General features: G+C 46.2%; 1 protein-coding gene across 1 annotated transcript in view; it reads right to left on the bottom strand.

The window, feature by feature from the left end:
• Nucleotides 1-25,939, bottom strand: part of NLRP2 (NLR family pyrin domain containing 2) — a 33,085-nt gene that overhangs the window by 1,458 nt on the left and 5,688 nt on the right. Inside the window, 8 exon segments of the mRNA XM_040465201.1 lie at nt 2,175-2,345; nt 8,988-9,158; nt 11,758-11,928; nt 12,271-12,441; nt 14,136-14,300; nt 16,306-16,476; nt 24,169-24,867; nt 24,869-25,796. Of these exon segments, the coding sequence (XP_040321135.1) occupies nt 2,175-2,345; nt 8,988-9,158; nt 11,758-11,928; nt 12,271-12,441; nt 14,136-14,300; nt 16,306-16,476; nt 24,169-24,867; nt 24,869-25,796 (2,647 nt within the window).

Raw genomic sequence — 25,939 nt, forward strand, 5'->3', positions numbered from 1 at the left:
GAGATCTAATGTACAGCTTGGTGACAGTAATACTGTATTGGGTACCTGAAATTTGCTATGATAGTAGATCTTAGGTGTTCTCACCACACACACACACACACACACACACACACACACACACACACACACAAAGGTAAAACTCTATGAGGTGATGGATGTGTTAATCAGCTTGATGATGGTGATGATTTCACAATGTTTTTGTATATCAAAATCACAATCAATATAACTTTGGCTAAAGTAAGGGCCAAAATGTCCATCGATGGTGAATGGATAAAAAAGATGTGGTGTATGTATGTGTGTGTGTGTGTGTGGGTATACATGTACACACATACACACATATATATATATGTATACATATATATACATATATACACATATATACATACATATATACACACACACACACACACAATGGAGTATTAGTAATCAAAAAGAATGAAATCGTGCCATTTGCAACTATGTGGATGGAACCAGAGGGTATCATGCTAAGTGAAATTAGTCAGAGAAAGACAACTATCATATGATTTCACTCATATGAGAATTTTAAGACACAAAACAGATGAACATAGGGGAAGGGAAGCAAAAATAATATAAAAACAGGGAGGGGGACAAAACATAAGAGACTCTTAAAAACGGAGAACAAACAAAGGGTTACTGGAAGGATTTCAGAAGCAGGGGTGGGCTAAATAAGTAAGGGGCATTAAGGAATTTACTCCTGAAATCATTGTTGCACTATACGGTAACTAACTTCAACGTAAATTAAAAAAAATAAATTAAAAAAATATTTTCAACATGACCCTCCAAGGTCAAATGTAGTTGTGTCTATTCGTGAGTGTAGGAGGTTGGTCATGGTCTGCAGTTGAAGGACAGAAAAAGTTCCCACAGTCGACCTGTGTCTGGTCAAAAGTGTTGAAGGAATCAGAAACAGGGCGTGAGCCACAGCGGCATATATAAAGGTGTTGCTCTAAGAATGAGGTGTGATGACAGGGCCTCTTTGTCTCTAAGCCAAAGAAAAGGATTCCAGTTAAGTTAAAAGAGCATCTCAGAAGGATACGAGGTAGCTGATAAAGTCAAAGAACCAAAAGCCAAGTTCTGAACCTGGGGTCTCTGTGCCTGTCTAGGGTCTGTCACTGAACAAGAAGCCCCCATCTTGAATTGCTCCCCTTGAGATTCACAGACTCAGGAGAGCATGTCTGACTGGGTGGTCTCAAGAAACAGCTCAATGTCTTTGTGGGGGGCTTTACACTTTGATTAGAACTCACTGATACATAAAATGGGAGCTATCTCGCCAGAAAAGGGCTAAAAACAGAAACAAACTTCAGACTCTACTCATTGCTTCTTTCGACTAGCAAGCGACCTGAGAGTCACATTAAGTAAATATTTCATCAGTTTCTCCTACATAATTATCATTTCGAGCCATCAGCTGTCTATGTTGCATCTGAGAATTTAAAGTTCCGCACGTCTGGGGGCGCCTGAGTGGCTCTGTCAGTTGAGTGTCTGACTTGGGCTCAGGTCATGATCTCACAGTTCGTGGATTCCAGCCCCATGTCGGGCTCTGTGCTGACAGCTCAGAGCCCGGAGTCTGCTTTGGAACCTGTGTCTCCTTCTCTCTCTCTGCCCCTCCCCTGCTTGCACTCTGTCTCTCTCTCTCTCTCAAAAATAAACTAAAAGAAAATATTAAAGTTCCCACGCACCTAAGAATAAAGAGTTGTAGGGTTCTTTGTTGCCATGGGAGCAAGTGAACGGCACAACTCAGGGACAGCTTGCTTCGATGACCAACAGAAGACAGAGACTCATTTCGTTCAATGGCGGACTCACAGCAGAGATCGTGCTCCTAAGGCGGACCCACTGCCAGACCTCTGTAACCAACACAAACTCAAGAAACCACACGAGAGTCTGATCTTCCTCACTCAACAACAGACGGCCACCATGCCTGTCCCTCACTCAGAGGAGTCCCCAGAGCCAGCTTCCCGGCGTCAGACTGAGTTTGAGTCTCACCTTTGACTCATCTTCCTCTCCAGAGCAACAGAAGGGGCCGCGGGAGAATTATCTGGCGACTAAACGTCACTGGATAAAAGCTGAATGTTAGCGACTCACACGTCCCTGTGGTTTGCGCATCCCCCTGCACACCGGCTATCCCGGAGGAGACACCCTAAGGAGCAGAAGGATCATACCGGGGTGTCCGGAGGGAGGAATTCTGCAGTTTCGAGGTATCACACAGCATCTTCACTCCGCTACATCCCAAGGAATTGTGGCCTAGGTCCAGACTGATCAGGCTCCGCTTGTTGCCAAGGGCAGATGCGAGAATCTCACAGCTGAAAGCGGTGACGGCACATCCCCACAACCTGCAGGGGAGACACAAAAATTAGTTCATGCATTCAAGCAGTGTTTACGGAAACCATCCTACGTGCCAGGCACACTCTTGAGTGTTGGGGGTCCAACAGGAAACTACAGAAATCTCTTCCCTCCGAGCTCATACTAATAGGAAACAGATGTATGTAGTGTGCCATATCTGATAAGGGTTATGAAGGGCAAAGGGTAAAGGGAGAAGCTGGGGAGGGCACTCACTACAATGGCTGAAGAGAACAAACCTTAGAGAGATCTGGAGTGGGGGCTCCCCCAAGCAGAGAAATAGCTTGTGCAAAGGCTATGAGGTCATGTATCATTATCATGTAAAACAATACCAAGGCAGCCAGATTCAATAGCAAATCAAGAGAGTGAATCAGGCAGGGTTGTAAGAGACGAAGCCACAGATAACGGGGAGCCGTCTCACAAAGGGCCCTTAGGCCATTGTAAACTTCAGATTTTACTTGGAATGAGATGGGGAACCACCAGGGCTTTTGAGAAGAAGCATCATGGGCGTTACATCTTACAAGTTATTCTTAGTGCTTGGCTAGAAAAACTAGCGGCACTGAGAGGGCAGAATACAGACTAGGTTGAAGGCTAGACAACAACCCACATGTTATAAGTATGTGTGTGGGGTATGAGAACAGATTCTAGATATCTGGAAGAGGGTAGCAGGATTAAAACAATGTTTACTTATTTTGAGAGAGAGAGACAGAGACAGAGAGAGGAGAGGAGAGGAGAGGAGAGGAGAGGACAGGACAGAGAGAGAAGAGGAGAGGAGAGGGGTTGGGGTGGATGGAGAGAGAATCCCAAGCAGGCTCTGTACTGCCAGCACAGAGCCCAATCCAGGGCTTGATCTCCTGAACTGCAAGATCGTGACCTGAGCTGAAATCAAGATCAGATGCTTAATGACTGAGCCACTCAGGGACCCCAGATAGCAAGATTTTAAAAAGGCTTGGATTTGACATGTCTCTGGAGGCAAGGGAAATAAAAGCAAAAATGAACTACTGGGACCTCATCAAGATAAAAAGCTTATGCACAGCAAAGGAAACAATCAACAAAACTAAAGGGCAACCGACAGAATGGGAGAAGAAATTCTCAAATGACCTATCTGATAAAGGGTTAGTATCCAAAATCTGTAAGGAACTTACCAAACTCAACACCCAAAAAACAAATAATCCAGTGAAGAAATAGGCACAAGACATGGGACACTTTTCCAAAGAAGACATCCAGATGGCCAACAGACACATGAGAAGATGCTCAACATTATTCATCACCAGGGAAATACAAATCGAAACCACAATGAGATACCACCTCACACCTGTCAGAGTGGTTAAAATTAACAACTCAGGAAACAATAGATGTTGGTGAGGATGTGGAGAAAGGGGAACCCTCTTGAACTGTTTGTGGGAATGCAAACTGGTGCCGTCACTCTGGAAAACAGTATGGAGGTTCCTCCAAAAATTAAAAATAGAACTACCCTGTGACCCAATTGCACTATTAGGAATTTTTCCAAATGATACAAAAATGCTGATTTGAAAGGACACATGCACCCCAATGTTTATAGCAGCATTATCAACAATAGTCAAAGTATGGAAAGAGCCCAAATGTCCACCGATGGATGAATGGATAAAGACAACGTGGTATATACATAAATGGAGTATTACTTGGCAATCAAAAAGAATAAAATCTTGCCATTTGCAACAATGTGGATGGAACTGGAGGGTATTATGCTAAGTGAGGTAAGTCAGAGGAAGACATATCATATGTTTTCACTCATATGTGGAATTTGAGAAACACAACAGATGAACATAGGAGAAGGGAAGGGAAAGTAAGACAAAAACAGAGAGAGGCAAACCCCAAGAGACACTTAGGAATAAACTGAGGGTTGCTGGTGGGGAGGTAGGTGGGGGATGGGGTAAACAGGCGATGGGCATTAAGGAGGGCACTTTTTGGGAAGGGCACCGGGTGTTATATGTAAGTGATGAATCCTTGGGTTCTACTCCTGAAGCCAAGACTAACACTAACACTGTGTGTTAACGAACTTGAACTTAAATAATAAAGAAGGCTTGGATTTGATATTTGAAAGAAAAAAAGGAATAAAGGATGATGTATGAAGGATCTCATTCCGAGCAAATAATATTATACAAAGATTCAATGTGTTTGTGCATACATGAACACACACGTATGAGTTAAGGTCACGTATTTAAATTTACCCCAGGATTTGGGAGAGGCTATGAGTAATATCAAACATTTAGCATACTTCCTGGCACAGTAAATGCATATGTATTTCATTATCATAACCAACTTTCTTGATGGACATGACTTACTCCATTTCCTAAAATGTACAACCGAGATTATACCATCAGGAAGTTATGGCTGACTAGATACTTCCCTATGCCAGAGCACATGGTTAGAAGAGCCCCCTCCCCATCACCGTTAACATCGTCACCTTCCTGCAAACAGGCACGTGCCATGAATCATAACAACCAGTGGTTTTCCACCTGCGATCTCTAGGATTTGTTCGGTTGGTATCCTTACCAGTGCAAACTGCAGTCATGCTGAGAGCTTTAACAATACCGTTGTCTGGGTTTTACTTGAGGAGATCCCGACTGGAGTGGGCTGAGGCACAGCCTGGGTGGGTGTTGGCATTCTCTAACCTGCAAGCATTTCTACTACTCAGTAGAGGCTGAACACCATGACTTCTCGTCTTGTGCTGTAGAGGTCAGAAAACTGGTTACCATTTGGGGGTCCTTCACAGGTAGGGTTCCAGACCCCAGTGCATCTGACTGAAGGTACCTAACTCATGTGGAATTGTGAGACAGAACTGAATTGAGGCCATTTATCTGCCGGTGGAGGCAACATGTCAAATCCCTACCTCTCTGGAGGCTGGGAGCTGGGGCACCGGTGACTGCCTCTCCATGCAGTGCATCCTCAAATGGAGGCACTGCATCGTCAAAATGCTTCACTGGTGTCCTTTGGATGGCTTAGACTAGAGAGTATTCCTTTAACCACACTAGTGACTTTTCTTCCCCAGATTTACTGACGAATAATTGATGAATAAAAGTTGTATGTATTTAAGGTATACGATGTGATGATTTAATATACACTGTGAAATGATCAACAGTCGAGTTAATTACTACATCTGTCAGCTCTCACATAGTTGCTTTTTTTTTTTTTTGAGAACATTAGATTTTTCTGAGAGTAGATCTTATTTCTTATTGTCGAAATGTAGAAGTTTCTGGAGATTTTCTTTAATCCTTGTTGACATATAATTGACACAAAACATCGTGTAAGTTTAAGGTGTGCAATGTGCTGATTTGGCACGTTAATATATTACAACATGATTAGCACTGTAGTGTTAGCTGATACCCCCATCCTGACACACTATCTTCATTTCTTTTGGGGGGGAGAACATTTAAGATCTATTCTTTTTAAAAATTTTATTTTGGGGCGCCTGGGTGGCGCAGTCGGTTAAGCGTCCGACTTCAGCCAGGTCACGATCTCGCGGTCCGCGAGTTCGAGCCCCGCGTCGGGCTCTGGGCTGATGGCTCAGAGCCTGGAGCCTGTTTCCGATTCTGTGTCTCCCTCTCTCTCTGCCCCTCCCCCGTTCATGCTCTGTCTCTCTCTGTCCCAAAAATAAATAAACGTTGAAAAAAAAATTTTTATTTTTATTTTGGAGAGAGAGAGAGAGAGCACACAAGCAGGGGAGGGGCAGGGGGAGAGTGAGAGAAAGAGGGAAAGAGTGGGGGAGAGAGAGGCAGAGAGAGAGACAGAGAGAGAGAGAGAGAGAGAGAGAGAGAGAAAGAGAAAAGACAGAAAGGGGGGGAGAGAGAATATCTTACGCAGGCTCCATGCTCAGTGTTAGGCTGATTGGCTCAATCCTACGATCCTGGGATCATGACCTGAGCTGAAATCAAGAGCTGGACACTCAACGAAATGAGCCACCCAGGTGCTCCCTAAGATCTGTTCTTTTAAATGCCTGTTAACTATAGAGAACACACTGATGGTCACCAGAGAGGAGGTGGGTGGGGGTACAGAATAAATAAGGGATGGGATGGAGGGCGCTTGTGTGATGAACACCAGATGTTATATGGAATTATGGCATCACTATATTGCACCTGAAACTAATATTACACTATAGATTAACTATACTGGAATTAGAAAAAAAATCTATGTTAGCAAATTTCAAGTATATTACACAGTATTATTAGCTATAATCTTGATGCTATACGTTAGATGTCTGGAACTTACTCGTTTTTCTAAATTTATTTATTTTGAGAGAGGGAGAGAGAGAATGAACAAAAGCAGGGGGAGGGGCAGAGAGAGAGAGGGAGAGAGAATCCCAAGCAGGCTCTGCACCATCAGTGTAGAGCCTGATGAGGGGCTTGAACTTCCCAACCGTGAGATCATGACCTGAGCAGAGATCCAGTCGGATGCTTAACTGACTGTGCCACCAGGTGCCCCGGAACTTCTTCATCTTCTGGCTGGAAGTCTGTATGCTTCCCTCAGCACCTCCCCATTTCCCCCACCCCTCAGCCCCTGGTAACTATCACTCTACTTTTTGCTTCTATGAGCTCAGCTCTTTTAGATTCCACATATAAGTGATGTCTTTGTCTTATTTTACTTAGCCTACTAGCCTCGAGCTTCATCCGTGTTATCTCAAATGGCAGGATTTCCTCCTTTATCATGGCTAATATTCCATTGTGTATACACATCTCACTTCTTCTTTATCCAATCCTCTGTTGATGGACACTTAACGTTGTTTCCCATCTTGACTATTGTGAATAATGCTTCCACAAACATGGAGGTGCAGATACCTTTTCAAGACCTCGTTTCCATTTCCTTTGGATATATATCCCGAAGTGGGATTCCATATGATACATCAATTTTTAGCTTTTTGAGGACTCTTCTTACTGTTTTCCATACGGCGGTACATTCCTACCAACGGTGCAAAAACATTCCCTTTTCTCCACATCCTCGCCAATATTTGTTACCTGTGTTCTTTTCGATGACAACCATCCTGAAAGGTATGAAGTGATATCTCATGTGGATTTGATTTCCATTTCCCTGATGATTAGTGCTGTTGAACAGTCTCTCACCTACCTGTTGGCCATTTGTCTGTCTGATTTGGAAAAAGTCTATTTAGGTCCCATTAAAAAAAGTTGAGTTGTAGAAGTTCCTTATCTCTCTTGGATATTAATCCCTTATCAGATATGTGGTTTGTAAATATTTTTCTGTAGGTTGTCGTTCATTTTGTTGACTGTTTCCTTTGGTAGACACAAGATTTTTAGTTTGATGAAGCCCCACTTGTTTATTTTTGCTTTTGCTGCTGGTACTTTTTGGTATCATATATACAAAATCATTGCCAAGACCAATGTCAAAGAGCTTTTGCCCTATGTTTTCTCCTAGGAATTTTACAGTTTTGTGTCCTAAGTCTTTAATCCATTTTGAGTTTATATTTTTTTAATTTAAAAATTTTGGGGGGCACCTCGGTGGCTTAGTCAGTTAAGCGTCTGACTTTGGTTCAGGTCATGATCTCATGGTTAGTAAGCTCGAGCTCCATGTTGGGCTCTGGGCTGACAGCTGCATCCTGTTTTGGATTCTGTGTCTCCCTCTCTCTCTGCCCCTCTCTCGGTTCCTCTCTCTCTCTCAAAAATAAACAAACATTAAAAAATTTATTTATTTATTTATTTATTTATTTATTTTTGAGAGAGAGTCAGAGTGCGACTGGGGGAAGGGCAGAGAGAGGGTGACACAGAATCTGAAGCGGGCTCCAGGCTCCGAACTGTCAGCCCGATGAGGGGCTTGAACCCACGAACGGTGAGATCATGATGCTTAACTGACTGAGCCTCCCAGGTGCCCCATTTTGATTTAATTTTTGTGTATCGTGTATGGGTTCAATTTCATTCTTTTGCATGTGGATATCCAGGGGTTTTTTTTCAACCCTCTTTACTGATGAAATCATGCCTTCCCCATTGAGTACCCGTGCCCTTGGCAAAGATCAGTTGACTGCATATATGGGAGGGGTATTTCTGGGTCATCTATTCTGTCCTTTTGGTCTATGTATCTGTTTTTATGCCAATACCATACTGTTTTGATACCACAGTTTTGTAATATAGTTTGAAACCAGGAAATGTGATGTCTCCAGCTTTGTTGTTCTTTGTGAGAACTGATTTGGCTATTTGGAGTCTTTTGTGGATGCCCACAAATTTGGGGATTTAAAAACAAAAGTTGTGGGGCGCCTGGGTGGCTCGGTCGGTTAAGCGTCCGACTTCGGCTCAGGTCATGATCTCACGGTCTGTGAGTTCAAGCCCCGCGTCGGGCTCTGTGCTGACAGCTCAGAGCCTGGGGCCTGTTTCATATTCTGTGTCTCCCTCTCTCTCTGCTCCTCCCCTGTTCATGCTCTGTCTCTCTCTGTCTCAAAAATAAATAAACGTTAAAAAAATTTTTTTTAAAAATAAATAAATAAATAAATAAATAAATAAAAACAAAAGTTGTGAAAACTGCTATCTTACTTTTTTTTTTTTTTATAATTAGATTTGTTCCAATCTCTTACACTAGAGCTGGTGGTGGTGGTGGTGGATTAGTACACTATTTTATTTCAGATACAGATTAAAATTCAAAAAAACATAACTTACCATAGACATTTGAGGTTACACATTGGCTTCTTCAAAGCCTCACACAGAAACTTCAGTCCAGTAATTCCTATGTGATTCAGCCCTAGATCCAAGTGCGTAAGGCTTGAATTTTGCTGGAGAAGTGTTGACAGATGATGACAGCCATTGCTGCCTATGCTGCAGTATCAAAGCCTAGAAATCAATCACACGGGGAAAATGAACTCTGTGAGTCCTCCCCGGCGAGATGCACCAAAGCCAGGACTGCCGACCTCAAGCCGTAGCTTGTACACAAGCTAGCAGACAACGAGACGTGGAAATGACATCACGGAGGGAGTCACAATTACTACAAAAGCGATTACATAGGCTGCCCCTCCCCCACCCTCCCCCTACTCCAACACATGCAAAGGTGTCTACATCCTAATCCCTGGTCCCTGTGAATACGTCACATAACATGTAAAGGAGACTCTGTGGGTGCCGTTGAGCTAAGGATGTGGAGATGGGGAGATTACCCAGGTGGGCCAATGTAATCACAAGGATCCTTATAAAAGAAGGAGCATGAGAGTCACAGCCAGGAGGGGGAGATGGGATAAGAGGGACAAAAGGACATTTGAAGACGCTATGCTGCTGGCTTTGAACACGAAGGAAGCGGCCTTTAGGAGCATGCAGGTGCCTTTAGAAGCTGGAAGAGGCCAGGAAATGGATCCTTCCCTGGAGACCTCAGAAGAGAGACCACCTTGCAGACACCTTGATTTTAGCTCAGTGAAACTCATTTTGGACCTCTGGCCTCTAGAACTTTAAGACAACGAGTTTGTGTTGTTTTAAGCCTCTTCGTTTGTGACAATTCATTACAGAAACAATTAGGAAACAGTCATGTGATACATCCAGGGATGTGCAGTCATAGACAGCTTTTGAGAGGAACCAACACACACCTTTTAGGCTTGGAGATTTGTGAACTGATGGAAACTCCCAGGACTATGGAGTAACAGAGGAAGACCCCAGCAAGACAGACACATGAAATGAAGCTCTGACAACTTAGTAAAGTGGGGGCATGGCTCACAAAACAGAAACAGGTGAGGTCCAGAAAGAAGATTTGACCTATATTTTCTTTTTTTTTTTTTAATTTTTTTTTCAACGTTTATTTATTTTTGGGACAGAGAGAGACAGAGCATGAACGGGCGAGGGGCAGAGAGAGAGGGAGACACAGAATCGGAAACAGGCTCCAGGCTCTGAGCCATCAGCCCAGAGTCCGACGCGGGGCTCGAACTCACGGACTGCGAGATCGTGACCTGGCTGAAGTCGGACGCTTAACCGACTGCGCCACCCAGGCGCCCCTTGACCTATATTTTCTAAGAGTCAAATAACTCCACCTACACCCAGTTGCAGATAGAACTTATGTTACACATGTTATCAAAAAGATTCATTTAAAAAACCCAAACACAGGCACTTGGGTGGCTCATTTGGTTAAGCATCCAACTTTTTTTTTTTTAAATTTTTTTTAACGTTTATTTATTTTTGAGACAGGGAGAGACAGCATGAATGGGGGAGGGTCAGAGAGAGAGGGAGACACACAGAATTTGAAACAGGCTCCAGGCTCTGAGCTGTCAGCACAGAGCCCGATGCGGGGCTCGAACTCACAGACCGCGAGATCATGACCTGAGCCAGAGTCAGATGCTTAACCGACTGAGCCACCCAGGTGCCCCAGCATCCAACTTTGATTCAGGTCATGACCTCGCGGTTTATGGGTTCGAGCCCTGCGTCAGGCTCTGTGCTGACAGCTCAGATTATGGAGCCTGCTTCGAATTCTGTGTCTCCCTCTTTCTCTTTGCCTCTCCCCCATGTGTGCTCTGTCTCTCAAAAATGAATAAACATTAAAAAATTTTTTTAAAGGTTAAAGAAAACCTCAAACAAACCTAGAAACCAGTGACATCCCCCAAATCCCTACAGATTATTGACACTATATCTTGTATTTTTTTCTTTTTATAAAAAAATGTTTATTTTTATTTTTTTTAACGTTAATTTATTTTTGAGACAGAGAGAGACAGAGCATGAACGGGGGAGGGGCAGAGAGAGAGGGAGACACAGAATCGGAAGCAGGCTCCAGGCTCTGAGCCATCAGCCCAGAGCCTGATGTGGGGCTCGAACTCACGGACCGTGAGATTGTGACCTGAGCTGAAGTTGGAGGCTTAACCGACTGAGCCACCCAGGTGCCCCAAAAAATGTTTATTTTTGAAGGAGAGAGAGAGAGACAGAGTGTGACTGGGGGGAGAGGCAGAGAGAGAGGGAGACACAGAATCCAAAGCAGGCTCCAGGCTCTGAGCTGTCAGCACAGAGCCCGACGCGGGGCTCGAACTCACAGATCGTGAGATCGTGACCTGAGCCGAAGTTGGACGCTTAACTGACTGAGCCACCCAGGCGCCCCATATTTTTCTCTTTTTTTTTTTTAAATGTTTATTTTTGAAGGGAGAGAGAGAGACGGAGTGTGACTGGGGGAGAGGCAGAGAGAGAGGGAGACACAGAATCGGAAACAGGCTCCAGGCTCTGAGATGTCAGCACAGAGCCCGATGCGGGGCTCAAATTCATGAACCGTGAGGTCATGACCTGAGCCGAAGTCGGACGCTTAACCGACTGAGCCACCCAGGCGCCCCTCTTGTATTTTTTTTCTACCACTGGGTCTCATCAGATCTAACCGTCAGCACCATACTTGGGGTTATCAGAGGAATTAGTGAATGCTTGCATCTGTGTTACTTGAATCCAGGATACACGAATGCACATACACGCAGTATAGACTTACACCAGCATCTGTAGTTGACAGTCCGGGTAACTCAAGCCCTCGCACAGAAGTTTCACCCCTCCATTTCCGAGAGCGTTCTTTGCCAAGCACAGGTGTGTCAGACTCTGGTTGACGATCAAAGCAGAGGAGAGCTCCTTGCAACAGGCTTCCGTGAGGTGACAGTTTTCCAACCTGCCGAAGCACCATACAAGCAGTAAGACGGCGAAGACATTTCCGAAGCCCGATTTTCTTGGCCATCCCCAAAGGCTCGAGGTCCCAGCTGTATACAGCTCTTGTTGGGAATCCACTTCCTCTCTCATCCTGCGGATAATCCTCACAGCCATGAAGGACCAGGAGTGAGAGAAGAAAATGCACGAGCCACCCGCCTGGGACCAGAAGCGGAAACCAGGTATCCACATCAGGGGGAAGTCCCATATGGGTCGCCCAGCAAATCCAGGTGTTACCGATGCTGTTCCCCACTGTGGCCCCAGACCCAGTGTGGAGATGCTCCACGGGAACGGAGGCGGCACTTACGACAGCCTCTGCAGGAAGCACTTGGGGTGTCTCAGAGTCTTGCACAGCAACCTGGCATTCTCATCTGTAAGCTCATTTGCTGTCAGGTTCAGGCATGTGAGGGACTGGTTGATCTCGAGGGAGGAAGAGAGATGGGCCCATTGCTGAGCAGAGGCAGAACAAGATACCAACCTGCAGGAGAAAGGGGAACAAGTCGTTCTTGAGAACCAAACCCTGGATAACGGTCTCCAGTTGTGCCCCTCATTCCACTCCATCATGTCACGTCCTGGACTTCATTGTGTGAAGCAGCCTCTAAGTGTGGTCCCCGGGCCAGCCGCATCATCATCACCTGGTAAGCAGTTAGAAATGCAAGTCCTCAGACGCTCTGGATGCGGAATCCACTGATCTCTGTTTTAGGGGGTCCTGAACCACCTGGAAGATTCCTGGGCCACATATCCAGAAGTTGCTTCAGAAGATCTGGGTGAGATCCAAGAATCTGGATTTTAACAAGTTCCTAGGCGATGAAGCTGCTGCTGGTCTGGAGACCACAAGTTGAAAACTATTTATTTGGAAATCCAATCAATCAAACACATTAGGCAACAAATCGCCCATACCCTATTCCTGAAGAGAGAGATTCTTACCACAGACGTATGGAACTTCACTGGGGCATTATGTGTATTGTGGCCTTTGGAGTGGGGTTTCTTACAAAAAAAAAAATCCCAGTTCTGCCATTTACAGTATATGAAACGGTGGCCAAGTTACTGAACTTCATCAAACCTCATTTCCATCTTTAAGTTGAAAATAAGTCCTACCCTCATGCTGAGTGTTGATTAAGGTTGATAATTCACAGGAAGTGCTAAGTGGACTGTATATCATATAGCTAAAACTTACTAAAATCCAACAAAAACACTTTTTCTCTTAAAGTGTGTATTCTCATAGACTCTCTATAGAGAATGTCTACAAAGATTCCTCCATAACAGAGGAATCAAAGTTAACCAGGGCATTAGAACACAAAAGAGAATGTTTAATGGCTTCCAATAAAAGAAGCTAAATTTATAGGAGTCTCCTTCTTCCATCGTGGTATTCGTTTATTCCTTGAGAAACAAGTTAATGACCAAAATCTTCAAATGGCACAATTCCTTTTCCTGGTGAATCCTCACAGGAAAAAGAAAGGAAGGTCGTAGGGATGGTGAATAGTGACAATGGCTACTACCAATAATGCAACGATGAATACTTGTGCGCTTGGACTTGGTTTCATTCATTCCTCAAATCCTCGTGAGATGTGCACTACTCCATCCTACCGATGGGGATAAGACCTACTTCAACAGCCCAAGGTCATACCGGTAGAGGCAAAACCATAATTTGAGACCAACAGATCACCTTAAACGTCTTGCTATTGCTGCTCAAATGTGGTCAAGTGGGGATCAATGGAAACCAACGATGAGTGACGAAAATCATCGCCAGGGCAATCACGTGGAGAACATCCCCAAACGGGAGATCTCTCAACCCAAGAAAGGGGAAATCTGATGCTCCCAAAGCATCCTTGCCTGGACAGAGGAATCTGGACAAAATCTGGCATTCTGAATCACGACATAAGAGAAACATAAACCATAAACAAATTCTCTTTGATAGAGGAGGATATCAAGTTTCTGAGTGTTTCTTTGGACTTGGGGATCTTATGGACAGTTACCCAGGCTGTTCAATGATCAATACAAGTGGAAAATAAACTCCCACCCCATTTTCTGTCCTGGGACATGTGCCCTGTGTAGTACTATTTCTAAGCAGAAATAAGGGATTGCCCCCCACCCCTAATTTATACAGAATTGATATAGAAGCCTGAGACAGCTCTGTTACATGCTGGGCTTTTCAGTGACGGTGAGATATACCTGAGGCATTGCAGATTATATTTGGGGTGTCTCAAGATCTCACACAATATGGGAAGCATATCATCCTGGTCATTTCCTTGAAGGGTCAGATGGGTTAGTGTCTCGTGACCACCAAAGACAACGCAGAAATCCCGGTAAGCATCCGCTGGGGAAACATTTTTGAGGCTAGGGCAATGAGAACAGAGGTGAAATCTTGAGTTTCTGCATACACAGAAACAAAGGGTGGCAACAGGTTTAAACACTAGAAACTACTGTTCCCGTTTTTTGCCTTCGTTGAGGTATTTATGGTCAAACTGTATACATGAAGGTGTACGAGTTCATGTTTTGGTAGACACGTGCCTTGTGAAATCACCACCACCATCAAGCTCAGTCAAGCTACTTAACGTACCTATCACCTCACATAACCACCATTTCCATTTTTATTTTATTTTATTTTATTTTTTTGTGGTGAGAACTCTTGAGATCAAGCACATTTCGTGTATCCGATGCACTAGTAACTGTTGTCACAATAGTGTAAGGTTAGGTCTCCAGAACTCACTCACTCATTTTGCAGAAACTGGAGCTTTGTGCCGCTTGCCTAACATCTAATTTGAGAAGCTATCAGAAGCCTCCACTATTTCACTCCTCTCAAACTTTTACAGAAGGGAAGCTGGTCACCAACAGACATTTCAGACAACAGCTCTTCTTCTACGGCTTGTTGAAAAAGATAAGGAAGGGGAGCAGTCCCTTTCCCTGAAGTGTTACCAACGGGCACATTTCAGGAGCACTACGTCCTGCTAAATATGGTGCATTCAGAATCAGGATCCCATGGAAGTGAGCAAGAACTTTTCTCTAGGTGGAGAAAGAAATCTATGAACGAAGACACCCGTAGCTGGAGAAGGTCTCACTGGTACCAAAGCCCCTTTGCCTACTCAGTCAGGTTTGCTCTCCTTCCCTAACCACCCCATGCAGCCCGCCCACATGGGAGCTTGCAGGACGCTCCCTGCACACAAGCTGCACAGGTCGAGACGAGCCTCATGTCCAGGGAGACTCGGAAGTGCTGCCTCAGGTGGACAGGCACACACTCTGTTCCAAGTACAAGTGTTTAAGTTCTGTGATGAGCCCCACCCTTTCTTTCCAACTTCGTTCAACTACACAGATTTTTGGATCGTATTCAGATCGACATACACCCAGCCCAAGCGAATTTTAACTTTACACAGCCCAGCTCGCAGACCAGTCTCAGCATCATCTCCAACAGGGTTCCCCGTCAGGGGTGATTCTGTACACTCTCTGGGAACACCTAGAAATGTGTGGACAAGTTTTAGGTTGTCACAACGGGGGGTGTGTGGGTGCCACTGGCATGTGGAAGGCAGAGGCCGGGGCTGCTGCTAAAAATCCTACGATGCACAGGACAGCCTCCCTCCAGCCCAAAGTGTCAGTAGAGGTTGAGAAATCCTGCTCTATGTGTAGTCCTGTGGTCGTCTTAATGGGATTAAAACCTCCCCCAGGATCTGGATGTTCCTTGTGGGGTTTTGTGGACACTCAAACCATATTTCACTTTGTATTAAAACTACTTGATTAAAAAAAAAAGCAGAACAGTGGTTGCCAGGAGCTGGGGAGAAGGGATCCCAGGGAATTATTGTTTAATGGGGTCAAAGTTTCAGTTTTACAATGTGAAGGGAGTTCTGGAGATGGATGGTGGTGATGGTGGTGGTTGCCAAATACACTTAAAAATGCATAACTTTACACTTAAAAATAATGGTGAGTTTTATGTTATATCACAATAAAAAAACTGGAAAAAATTACTTCATATGATTCAGTAGAATTCCTCGTGTTGAGTACCTACTTGGGACTCTGGGAAAGAAATTCAGGGGCACCTGGGTGGCTCAGTCAGTTAAGTGTCTGACTTCGGCTCAGGTCATGATCTCACAGTTCGAGGGTTCGAGCCCTGCATCGGGCTCTGTACTGATGGCTCAGAGCCTGGAGCCTGCTTCGGATTCTGTGTCTCCCTCTTGCTCTGCCCCTCCCACACTCATGCTCTGTCTCCCTCTCTCAAGAATAAATAAAAAAAAATTAAAAAAATTTTTTAAAAAGATTAAAAAAAGAAATTCAAATATTACTCCAATATTAAAAATGTAAGAAGCTTGGCTGTGCCATGGGGGTCTTAATCCAGGGGTTAGCTTCCACTTACGCCACTTTCTGAAGATTATGGGTAGCATAGGAGAGTTTTTCACAAAGAATCTTCACTGATGAGGTACTCAGGAAGGTCTGACTGATGTCTAGAAATACCAGATCCTTGTTGGAGTCGAATACGGAACAAAGGTCCATCCAGAAAGGAAGTACATGTTCATCATTCTGGGACCTATTGGGAAGAGGCAAAGGAGTGAATTTACCGAATGTTGCTGGAGAGAAAACTAACAGTTCGCCATCATTGTGAAGACATTTAGGCTTGCTCTGGGCCTACACCCCTAATAAATAAGTGTAATTCTAAAAGTGAGATGATTCCATCAGTTAGCATCACTATCCAACAACCAATCGTGTCAACAGAGAAAGATAGATCACAACAGTCTAATAAGGTTGGAATAATCCAAAATTCTAAGTGGATCATTGATAAAGATTGAGAGTGAGGGGCTCCTGGGTGGCTCAGTCGATTAAGCATCCAACTTCAGCTCAGGTCAGGATCTCAGTCCGTGAGTTCTAGCCCCACATTGGGCTCTGTGCTGACAGCTCAGAGCCTGGAGCCTGCTTCGGATTCTGTCTCCCTCTCTCTCTGTTCCTCCCCTGCTCATGCTCTGTCTCTCTCAAAAGTAAATAAACATTAAAATAAAAATTAAAAAAAAAAATAGAGAGTGATATACATGTAAATAGAGGATATTTGAATGTCTGATGGTGGATCCATACATATGATATTCTCAGTCTGATTTACAACTCTATTTGTGACCTAAAAGGGTATCCAGGGTGCCTGGGTGGATCAGTTGGTTAAGTGTCCGACTCTTGATTTCAGCTCAGGTCATGATCTCAAGGTCCTGAGACTGAATCCTGTGTTGGGCTCTGTGCTGGGCGTGGAACCTGCTTGAGATTCTCTCTCCCTCCGCCCCTGCCCACGTGTGCTGTCACCTATGCACACGTGCTCTCTCGCTCTCAAAAAAAAAAAAAAGTCCATAAAAACTTGAGAAAATGCAATCTTTTTTTTTTCAATATATGAAATTTGTCAAATTGGTTTCCATACAACACCCAGTGCTCATCCCCAAAGGTGCCCTCCTCAATACCCATCCCCCACCCTCCCCTCCCTCCCACCCCCCATCAACCCTCAGTTTGTTCTCAGTTTTTAAGAGTCTCTTATGCTTTGGCTCTCTCCCACTCTAATCTCTTTTTTTTTCCCTTCCCCTCCCCCATGGGTTTCTGTTAAGTTTCTTAGGATCCACATAAGAGTGAAAACATATGGTATCTGTCTTTCTCTGTATGGCTTATTTCACTTAGCATAACACTCTCCAGTTCCATCCACGTTGCTACAAAGGGCCCTATTTCGTTCTTTCCCATTGCCATGTAGTACTCCATTGTGTATATAAACCACAATTTCTCTATCCATTCATCAGTTGATGGACATTTAGGCTCTTTCCATAATTTGGCTATTGTTGAGAGTGCTGCTATAAACATTGGGGTACAAGTGCCCCTATGCATCAGTACTCCTGTATCCCTTGGGTAAATTCCTAGCAGTGCTATTGCTGGGTCATAGGGTAGGTCTATTTTTAATTTTCTGAGGAAACTCCACACTGTTTTCCAGAGTGGCTGCACCAGTTTGCATTCCCACCAACAGTGCAAGAGGGTTCCCGTTTCTCCACAACCTCTCCAGCATCCATAGTCTCCTGATTTGTTCATTTTGGCCACTCTGACTGGCACGAGGTGATATCTGAGTGTGGTTTTGATTTGTATTTCCCTGATAAGGAGCAACGTTGAGCATCTTTTCATGTGCCTGTTGGCCATCCGGATGTCTTCTTTAGAGAAGTGTCTATTCATGTTTTCTGCCCATTTCTTCACTGGGTTATTTGTTTTTCGGGTGTGGAGTTTGGTGAGCTCTTTATAGATTTTGGATACTAGCCCTTTGTCCGATATGTCATTTGCAAATATCTTTTCCCATTCCGTTGGTTGCCTTTTAGTTTTGTTGGTTGTTTCCTTTGCTGTGCAGAAGCTTTTTATTTTCATAAGGTCCCAGTAGTTCATTTTTGCTTTTAATTCCCTTGCCTTTGGGGATGTGTTGAGTAAGAGATTGCTATGGCTGAGGTCAGAGAGGTCTTTTCCTGCTTTCTCCTCTAGGGTTTTGATGGTTTCCTGTCTCACATTCAGGTCCTTTATCCATTTTGAGTTTAGAGAAAATACAATCTTTAAGTAATTACATATCCATATACACAGACGTATCAGAGAATGTTCATTTTGTTCTGGGGGTAGGGTTTGTGTAGGTGACCCGATTTCTCTATCTTTTTCAACATTGCTTTAATTTTCTTTTTTTAAAAAAAATTTTAACGTTTATTTTGTTTTTGAGACAGAGAGAAAGCATGAGCAGGGGAGGGGCAGAGAGAGAGAAAGAGACAGAATCTGAAGCAGGCTCCAGGCTCTGAGCTGCCAACATAGAGCCTGTCGCGGGGCTCGAACTCATGAACAATGAGATCATGACCTGAACCGAAGTCAGACGCTTAACCGACTGAGCCACCCAGGCACCCCTGCTTTAATTTTCTATTCATGTGTGGGACGTTCGCAGTCGGTGGGGGGGGAGGGACTGATTTTCAGGAAAATGGTGCAAACACTCTAAACCAAGACGTGTCAGAAAATGAAAACATTTTAGTTACCGATGGAGAAATCCTATGGGACCTAAGGGATAGTCTAATATCTGAAGGTTTTCCTGGAGAAAAACAAAGGTGTAAGTGCCCAAGGAATAAAGGTAACATGTCACTGAAAGAAGCAGCTGGTACTTTCAACAATTTCAGAATTGGGCTTTTTTTTTTTTTAAAGTTTATTTAGTCAGAGAGAGAGAGCAGAGGAGGGGTAGAGAGAGAGGGAGAGAAAGCAAATCCCAAGCGGGCTCCACGCTGTCGGCACAGAGCCTGATGTGGGGCTTGAACTCATGAACCGAGAGATCATGACCTGAGCCTAAATCAAGAGTGGGGTGCTCAACCAACTGAGCCACCCCAGTGCCCCTAGAAGTAGGCATTTAAGGGGCGCCTGGGTGGCGCAGTCGGTTAAGCGTCTGACATCGGCTGAGGTCATGATCTCACGGTTGGTGAGTTCGAGCCCCGCGTCAGGTTCTGTGCTGACAGCTCAGAGCCTGCTTCCCATTCTGTGTCTCCTTCTCTCTCTGCCCCTCCCCCACTTGTGCTCTGTCTCTATCAAAAATAAATAGATGTAAAAAAAATAAAAAAAAAGTAGACATTTAAAACCTACTACTCTCCAGTGGGTACTGTGGCTACTTGGAAATAATAGCACGGAGGCACAGAAAGTGTCTAACTTGCCCCACATCATCACACACTAACAGAGACAGGACTCAAAGTCAAAGAATAAGATCCCAGCACCTGTGCTCACCTCTTACCATCTTCTACCTATCAGCTCGCAACTGAGTTCCACTGATTTCCCATCAAGGCAGTTGGTTTTCAGAGCATTAAAATGTATCTGAATAATTAACTTATTATTTCCACCCCGTCCCTAAGCATTTTGAGGGTGGTCACTCAGTCACCCTCTCTTTTTTAAAAAATTTTTAATGTTTATTTATTTTTGAGAGAGAGACAGATTATGAACAGGAAAGGGACAGAGAGAGAGAGAGAGAGAGAGAGAGAGAGAGAGAGAGAGACAGGATTCGGAAACAGGCTCCAGGCTCTGAGCTGTCAGCACAAAACCTGATGCGGGGCTCGAACTCACAAACCTCGAGATCATGACCTGAGCTGAAGCCAGACGCTTAACCACTTGAGCCACCCAGGTGCCCCAGTCATCCTCTCTTCTGAAGGACAATTTTCCTTCCTCCTGCAGAAGGACAAGGTTATACAAGACTGTGTTTTGGGGATGCTCTCCCAGAGGCACTAATGGAGTCCTAATTTTATTTGGGTCAATGTCAATATCTTCCTAAGGTTCAAAAGGGCCCAGAGAAGAAATAGTTTCCAAAGACGGAAGCTTTGTTAGTAGACTTGACTGAAGAGCAAGCCCTACACACAGGAGACAGTTTGTGGTTTGAAATAGGGGAAGGAAAAAGAAACCAGACAGAAGTTAGATTCGGTCAGCTCTAGGGCCCTGGCTGTTTTAAGACAAGGTTATACCTTTGGTTTTTTTAGTGGTACTTGCCCTGAATACAGACACATTTAAAATAAATGACCTAGGGGTGCCTGAGTGGCTCAGTCGGTTAAGCGTCCAACTTTGGCTCAGGTCATGATCTCATGGTTTGTGGGTTCGAGCTCCACATCGGGCTCTGTGCTGTCAGTGTGGAGCCTGCTTTGGAGCCTCTGTCCCCCTCTCTCTCTGCCCCTCCCCTGCTCGTGCTCGCTTGTTCTCTCTCTAAACATTAAAATAAATAAATAACCTATCGTAAAACTTGAGGCACCATGAAGATGAGCCATTACAACCTAGATTCGTGACTTTTCTTTAAAAATATATTTTTTTAAATTTTTTTTTTCAACATTTATTTATTTTTGGGACAGAGAGAGATAGAGCATGAACTGGGGAGGGGCAGAGAGAGAGGGAGACACAGAATCGGAAACAGGCTCCAGGCTCCGAGCCATCAGCCCAGAGCCTGACACGGGGCTCGAACTCCCGGACCGCGAGATCGTGACCTGGCTGAAGTCGGACGCTTAACCGACTGCGCCACCCAGGCGCCCCTCTTTAAAAATATTTTTAATGTTTATTTATTTTTGAGAGAGACAGACAGACAGACAGAGAGAGACACAGAAAGGGAGAGACCATGTGAGCCGGTGCGGGACAGAGAGAGAGGGAGACACAGAATCTGAAGCAGGCTCCAGGCTCTGAGCTGTCAGCACAGAGCCTGATTTGGGGCTTGAACTCACAAGCTGTGAGATCATGACTTGAGCCGAACTTGGACGCTCAACTGACTGAGCCACTTGGGTGCCCTGAATCTGTGACTTTTCAAAGAGCATGGTCTATGTGCTCTGGGGAGTGAGGGGAAATCTGGGGCTGTGTAGGGTTAATGTCAGCAACTGTCTTATCAAGATAAGATAATCAAGCCACTATGAGTGAAGTCATATGATTTTTGTCTTCCTCTGACTAATTTCACTTAGTATAATACCCTCCAGTTCCATCCATGTAGTTGCAAATGGCAAGATTTCATTCTTTTTGATTGCCGAGTAATACTCCATTGTATATATATACCACATTTTCTTTTAAATTTTTTTTTCAACGTTTTTATTTATTTTTGGGACAGAGAGAGACAGAGCATGAATGGGGGAGGGGCAGAGAGAGAGGGAGACACAGAATCGGAAACAGGCTCCAGGCTCCGAGCCGTCAGCCCAGAGCCCGACGCGGGGCTCGAACTCACGGACCGCGAGATCGTGACCTGGCTGAAGTCGGACGCTTAACCGACTGCGCCACCCAGGCGCCCCTATACCACATTTTCTTTATGCATTCACTCATCAAAGAGACAAAACAGATGAACATAAGGGAAGGGAAACAAAAATAATATAAAAACAGGGAGGGGGACAAAACAGAAGAGACTCATAAATATGGAGAACAAACTGAGGGTTGCTGGAGGGGTTGTGGGAGGGGGGATGGGCTAAATGGGTAAGGGGCATTAAGGAATCTACTCTTAAAATCATTGTTGCACTATATGCTAATTAATTTGGATGTAAATTTTAAAAAATAAAATAAAAAAAAGAATAAAGCAAAGATTTGGGGGGGGGGAAGATAAGCCACTAAGTAGAGAAAGTGATTTGATTAGAAGGCGTCTTGTGACTTAACCATTCTGAGAGTTGCAAACCAGCAGTGCAATGCTATGGGGTTGCTGTGATGGGGGAGCACAGAAGGGAAAGTAGCAAACAGCATGTGAAAGGAACTTTCACGAAAAGCAGGAGTTTGCATTACAGATCAGAACGGTCATAATTAAACCTAAAGACATCCATGCTGCCTTTTCTCCGATGGGAGCTCTGAGAACCAGGCAGCCAGACTGTGGTTAATGAAATGCCACTGAACACTGGTGCCATTGCTGGTTTTAGCCAAACCCAGGTTAAAAAGAAACAAAGAGGTGGAGGTTCCTCAAAAAAATTAAAAGTAGAACTACCTTACGACCCAGCAGTAGCACTACTAGGAATTTATCCAAAGGATACAGGAGTGCTGATGCGCAGGGGCACTTGCAACCCAATGTTTATAGCAGTACTTTCAACAATAGCCAAATTATGGAAAGAGCCTAAATGTCCATCAACGGATGAATGGATAAAGAAGATGCGGCTTATATATACAATGCAATACTACTTGGCAAAGAGAAAGAATGAAATCATGCCATTTGCAGCAACATGCATGGAGCTGGAGGGTATTATGCTGAGCGAAATAAGTCTGTCAGAGAAAGACAGATATCGTATGTTTTCACTCACATATGGGTCTTGAGAAATTTAACAGAAGACCATAGGGAGAGGGAAGGGAAAAAATAGTTTCAAACAGAGAGGGAGGCAAACCATAAGAGACTCTTAAATACAGAGAACAAACTGAGGGTTGATGGGGGGAGGGGGACAGGGGAAAACAGGCGACCGACATTGAGGAGGGTACTTGTTGGGATGAGCACTGGGTGTTGTATATAGTGAGGAATCATGGGAATGTACTCCCAAGGCCAAGAGCACATTGTATACATTGTTAGCTAACTTGACAATAAATTGTATTAAAATAAAATAAAATAAAAGCTCTGATACTCTAAAACAAACAAACAAACAAACAAGCAAACAGGAAAACAGAGACTATTTTGACTTGGGATCTTGGATGGGATAGAGACAGGAGGTTATTCATGCAATTTTGTTTTCATCCAAAGCATTTCTTGGAGGACTCTCCTGCAGAGGAAGGACTTAGATAAACCAGCATGTGGGCCTGTCTAAACACTTGGATGAGAGAAGAAACAAAATCAGAATACGGATGAAGGGATACGGTCTGTGGACTGCTGGTGATCTGGGAGGTGGAGAGATGTTCACGCCAACCTGTTGTGCGCCTAACGCTCCCTTGGCAGTGACTCAAGTTTCATGTGGAAAATAGACACCTCCCCCAGGAAATCAATGAGGGCATTTTATTCTGGCCCCATGAATGTGCATGAGGGTTTCAGATACTGATTTTGGAGGACAACTTAGGGGTTAGGAAGAGGTGAGTGGATAAGATAAACATCAGTATGTTGGGGGGCCCTACACAGGATCATGAGCAGTGATCATGGATTGTGACTGTAGGACTTCACGAGCCAACGGACTTGAGTCTAATCCCACTCAAGCACCCTTTTCTGAAAACCAATATCTTCATCTCGACCTGGAAGATTACACGGCACCCATGGGCACCGGGTGAGCAGCAGCATTTGCAAACTCTGTAGGAGCTCCGTGGATGTTACTCGAGCCTACATCAAATAACAACGCCAACCGTCTGGGGCCACCCTCACGGTCTCTGTCCTGTTGGGCAAGGCGCCTGTGGAAGGACTCCCCTTCCATCATGGTGGCATGGAGCCTTACCACCCCTAGTTGATTCAACCTCTGACTTCACATCTTCAATGCTTTTCTACCCATCATGCCAAATGGGACAATTGCCCAGAAATGGGAAACCTATACAGCCAACATGTGAACTGAGACAGGCTGGGCCGTTTGCAAAAACTGCTCAACTAAGGGAAACAGACAGGTCTCAAAACACTATCTGGTTCCCATGACCCCATTCCTAGTATGAATACAGCACTTCCCACCTTGAGTGGCAAGCCAGCAGGAGAAATTGTGGCCAAAAGCCCGTTCTGACCCTCAGCCACACGGAGCGGAAGTCGGCCCCGTTCCGGGTGCCGCAGGGTGGGAGGCTGAGGGCGGGGGCAATTCACAGAGTGAACCGTGAGGCTCCTTACCCGGCAGCCTGGGCCTCGGACCCCGTCGCGGTGTCGTCGTCCAGGAACACGCCCTTTTCCACCCGCAGACGCAGTTTCTGCAGCCGTTCGCGATGCTTGAGGCAGAAGGACGCGTGCGCGAGGTCCGTGGGGTCTTTCAAGTGCAGGGACACTTCCGTGACCGGGGCCACGGCTTCCTTCACCAGCGGTTCGTCCTGCGATTCGTAGAGACGGCACAAGGTCTCTCTCGTGTCCGTCACCGAGGAGAAGGGACCGTTCTCGGGGGACCTCACGGTGCACGCCAGCAGCTCGTGCTTGAGCTCCGTGGACACCGGGCAGCCGAAGGCGGCCCCCAGCTCCCTGATCCGGTCTTCGTTGGCGAGGCCGAACAAGAAGCGCCCCACGTGGGCCAGGTGGGGGTTCCGGCGCCCTTCCTCCTGGGAGAGCAGCCTCCGCACCCCGCGAGTGCCCCAGCCGGGGCCGCCCTCGCCGCCGCCCAGGACGTAGAGCGCGGCCGCCAGGAGGTGCTGCAGGCTCAGGTGCAGGAAGCGGTAGCAGCCCGCGCACTCGCCGCTCTGCTGCAGGAGGTTCCGGTCCACGAAGGGCCGCAGGTCGGCCTCGCGCACGCCCAGTCTGCGCAGGTCCCGGGGCTCAAACAGCGAGGTCTGCGCCCACACGCCCTCGGCCGCCAGGAGGCACAGGGCGCGCAGCGGGGCCCGGGGGCGCGGGCGCGAACCGGCTGCACAGGAAGCGCAGCAGCAGCGACGTGGCGGTGCGGCACGTGCGGCCCGGGTGGTCGCCCTCGTCCGCGGGCAGCCGCAGGCAGGCGCCCAGCATCCAGCACACGGCGGGCGCCGAGCCCAGGCGGAGCAGCGCCGCGTTGCTTCTCATCAGCTGCCAAGCGCGCCACGCCTGAGCCTCGCCTCCCAGCTGTCGCCGCAGATACGCCCTGCGCTCCGGCTCCGACAGCCCCTCGACCTCCACCAGGAGCGGCTGCTCCACCACCAGCCGCAGCTCCCCCAGGGCCTCGGGCCGCGTGGTCACCAGGAGCGTGGCCACGGGGAGCAGCTTCCTCTTGAGCAGGCCCCCCAGGAGCACGGGCGCCGGCCGCCGCGCGCCCCAGTCGCCGCCCAGGTCGCGCGCCAGCGCCGCGGCGGGCACGCGCAGCTCCTCGAAAGCGTCGACGACCAGCAGGAGCGTCCGCGCCCGCGCGAGCAGCCACGGAAGGGCCCGGAAGAGCCCCGGGGCGCTGTCGGCCAGCAGCTCCGCCAGGGTGCACGGCCCCCTGCGGCTGAGCGCCTTGCCGCTGAGGTAGAGGGCGGCGGGGCGGGCGCGGGCCTGGCCGGCCTGCGTCCAGTCCAGCATGCACTTCTTGGCCAGCGTGGTCTTCCCGACGCCCGCGGCACCGTGCAGCACCACCGTCTGTGCGAATGGCCCTGCAAGCATTTTAGCATGACAGGATGGGACCAGTGTCTCGTATCTCTGAGTGACCATGTGGATATTTTCACTGGCTTCTGGCCAAAAGTTCTTCTTCCTCCTTTGCCAGACCTCCTCTTCCAATATACTTCTATATTCATCCTGTGTACCTTCGGTGATAGGAGGTAGGGGATAGGAAGGACATAGCTGGTTATTCATTAGGGGGAAAAATACTGTGTGTTAAGTAGGAAAGGAAAACTAGAGAAGTTTACGAATAGCACCAGGCTCATCCAGGAAGACAGGATACAGACCTGGCTCCTCTCCTTTCGAATCTTCCTTCGCTTCTTCTGGGTCTGTGACATCTTCTCCCTGCATT

This window comes from Herpailurus yagouaroundi, unplaced genomic scaffold (assembly GCF_014898765.1).
Source record: "Herpailurus yagouaroundi ecotype Mexico unplaced genomic scaffold, PumYag 557, whole genome shotgun sequence".
Lineage (NCBI taxonomy): Eukaryota > Metazoa > Chordata > Mammalia > Carnivora > Felidae > Herpailurus > Herpailurus yagouaroundi.